Source organism: Capsicum annuum, unplaced genomic scaffold, assembly GCF_002878395.1.
Source record: "Capsicum annuum cultivar UCD-10X-F1 unplaced genomic scaffold, UCD10Xv1.1 ctg56592, whole genome shotgun sequence".
Lineage (NCBI taxonomy): Eukaryota > Viridiplantae > Streptophyta > Magnoliopsida > Solanales > Solanaceae > Capsicum > Capsicum annuum.
In genome coordinates, this window is record NW_025865015.1 from 1 (window position 1) to 2,531 (window position 2,531).

The 2,531-nt window shown below is 32.2% G+C and overlaps 2 protein-coding genes across 2 annotated transcripts; both read right to left on the reverse strand.

The window, feature by feature from the left end:
• Positions 1 to 123: 123 nt before the first annotated feature.
• On the reverse strand, positions 124 to 669 carry LOC124893260. Its single transcript, XM_047404316.1, has one exon. It carries the CDS (start codon positions 667 to 669, stop codon positions 124 to 126), a length of 546 nt encoding a protein of 181 aa, XP_047260272.1.
• A 73-nt stretch (positions 670 to 742) lies between these two features.
• Positions 743 to 1,312, reverse strand: LOC124893259. Its single transcript, XM_047404315.1, has one exon. The coding sequence runs from the start codon at positions 1,310 to 1,312 to the stop codon at positions 743 to 745; it is 570 nt and encodes a 189-aa protein (XP_047260271.1).
• Between the last annotated feature and the right edge of the window lie 1,219 nt (positions 1,313 to 2,531).

Here is a 2,531-nt window from a genome sequence, read left to right on the forward strand (position 1 = left end):
TGTAAAAGTTACATGATGATCACTACGGCTATACACAAAAGTAGTACAGTACTTCTACATACTACTTGCAAAAAAACCATTCCAACTTCAAAATAAAGAGCTTTACCATAATAATAAATCATATCATTGTTGAAGTAGAGCCAAATCTTTATTGACGATATCAATATCACAATGATGTTGGAGAGGAAGGTTTTCTTCTCTTTCTAGTCCATTTTTGTTCAAATGAGGCACTTTGTAATTATTGCCGCCACTATCTTTCATCACCTCAATCATACAAGATTGTAAAGTAAGAAATAGATGATTGAGTTGTTTCGCTTTCATTTCATCAAAAGATCTTTCCACTGCTTCCACTAACTCATCAACATTTTTAGGGCCCTTTTGATATTGAAGACTTTGGATTGCTCTAAAAAAAACAAGATCTAAAACATTTATATCTGGACTGTTCGATGGTTGAAAACACAATCTAATGTCAAATCCATCTTGTTGGGTAGCTTCAATAAATTCCAAATCATTGTTACCAATATGTGGCCTTGAATTATCTTGTTGTAAAAAGATAGGATTATTTGAATCGAAAGCTGGCCATTTTGCTCTAATAGCAGGAAGAACTTTCTCTATCAAGCAAGCTCTAGTGATATCTTTAGTTACTGACTGAATGGACTTTGTTTCCATAGTTCCTGCTATTCGATTTTATCTATTCCGCTTAGCTGGTTCCTTAACTACAAACGAAAAAAATACCTATTTTTCAAGAAAACAACTCAATTCCATTTTCATCAAATCGAGGACGGGCTACAGCAGCCATAAACATAACCTTTGGAATAAAATTTTTACTTTTGGAGGAACGATACGGATCTGGCTCATGCTCTCCAGGAAGCAGGTAGTACCTTTCAACTTTTTTGGACAAAAAAAACCACTTTTCGTCGATATGAACATAATTAAACATATTCATAAACATGGGATTAATGTGCATTGTATTCTGATCAATCATTGAGAGGCAGTATTGAAGTCGTACCTTTTTGTTTCCTTCGGCTAACTGAGGCTTGATGGAATTAGAATGTGGCCGAAGAGTTCCATCTTTCACACGCCGAAAGACGGTTGATTTTGCCATGTTCATCGCAAAAGCCAAAGATCGAATATTTGTTCGACGACAAAGTGGAATTTCTTTGACTTGATTAATGTCGACTCCAATCCGTTTTCTTCCAAATTTACCTGTAAGTATTAGAGACACATCTAACGACGACATACCATTATCAACTGATGATTGACATTGTTTCCAAATGCGCTGAATAGTTCTTATTGATTTCTTGAACAACATCGCAGCTTGTGTTATAGATCCGTATTTAAGACTTCCTTCCTTACTTTTATTCAAAAGAAACTTTGTAGTTTCTTGACTTTCTTCTAATTTCAATCATTTATTTCTGAAGGTTGAGTCTATAGGTACGACAAACCTCACCTTTAGAGTAATGGTAAAAATAAGAGTGGAGATAAAAGGAACAATTTGGAAATTATCCAATACAAAAGAAAGGATATAGTAACCAGAAGATACAAAAGAACATCTCTCAAATGAAAAGAAGATTTGGCGCCACAAAATAACCATTTGCTAAAAATTCAAATAAAAAGTAGGTTTAGTGCCCAAAAATTGAAAGCAAAATCAAATCAGAAATGTAAATTTTTCGTTGAAATTCCGTGCATGCCGGCAAATTGGTCCTATTTTCTAGAAAATTGAATTTTGCAATAACAAATTTTTCTAAATTGTTGATAGAGAAAATGAGAGAAAAATTTTAAATTAAAGCGATACACTGATTTGGACTACTTAACTCTTTGCAAAAGAGACAGCCAGTTATGTAGGTGGTGTATATTTTTAGTAGATTTTTCTTTAATACTGTAGTCTCTGTTGCATTTTTTTAATTATTGTGAAATTTAATAAAAGTACCTAGTGGTCCAATACTTTTTTAAGAGGGGTAATTTAGTAACTTTAGAAACGTCAATGCCTATTTCTTAAATATCGTGTCCGGTCAAATGGCGACATATAATTTCAGATGGAGGGAGTGGTATGATATTCAATGATCATCAATCCATAAGCAAATTACTTTCTGTAGTTCCCAGTAGGTTACAATGAGTCGGTCCGATTCAAACCTATTGCTCTATACAACTCTTAAGACAAATTTATAAAATCAATCTTCTGTAAATAGAAAATGTAAATCAAAAATAAATCTTTAGAGCAAGTAAAAAGGACCAAAGGATACCAAAAATTAATTAGTATCGCAGAACAAGAAGATATCCAAAGGATAATTGAATTAGTTAGTACCATAACATTATTAACTACAGATCTAGAGAAAATAGATTAAAACTTGAATTAATTAATTTGTATAATAGATCAATAATAATAACAGATTTGAAATAAAAGGATTAAGGCTTGAAATAGTTAGCATCATGTATCATATATATAACAAACATCAAATGAAAACTTGCTCGAAAACTTGCTCTACCATCAAAGATGCACTTACCAAAAATAAATCATGATGGACTAATAA

Coding starts and splice junctions, on each gene's coding strand:
- LOC124893260 (XM_047404316.1), bottom strand. CDS start 669: ATGGAAACAAAGTCCATTCAGTCAGTAACTAAAGATATCACTAGAGCT.
- LOC124893259 (XM_047404315.1), bottom strand. CDS start 1,312: ATGTTGTTCAAGAAATCAATAAGAACTATTCAGCGCATTTGGAAACAA.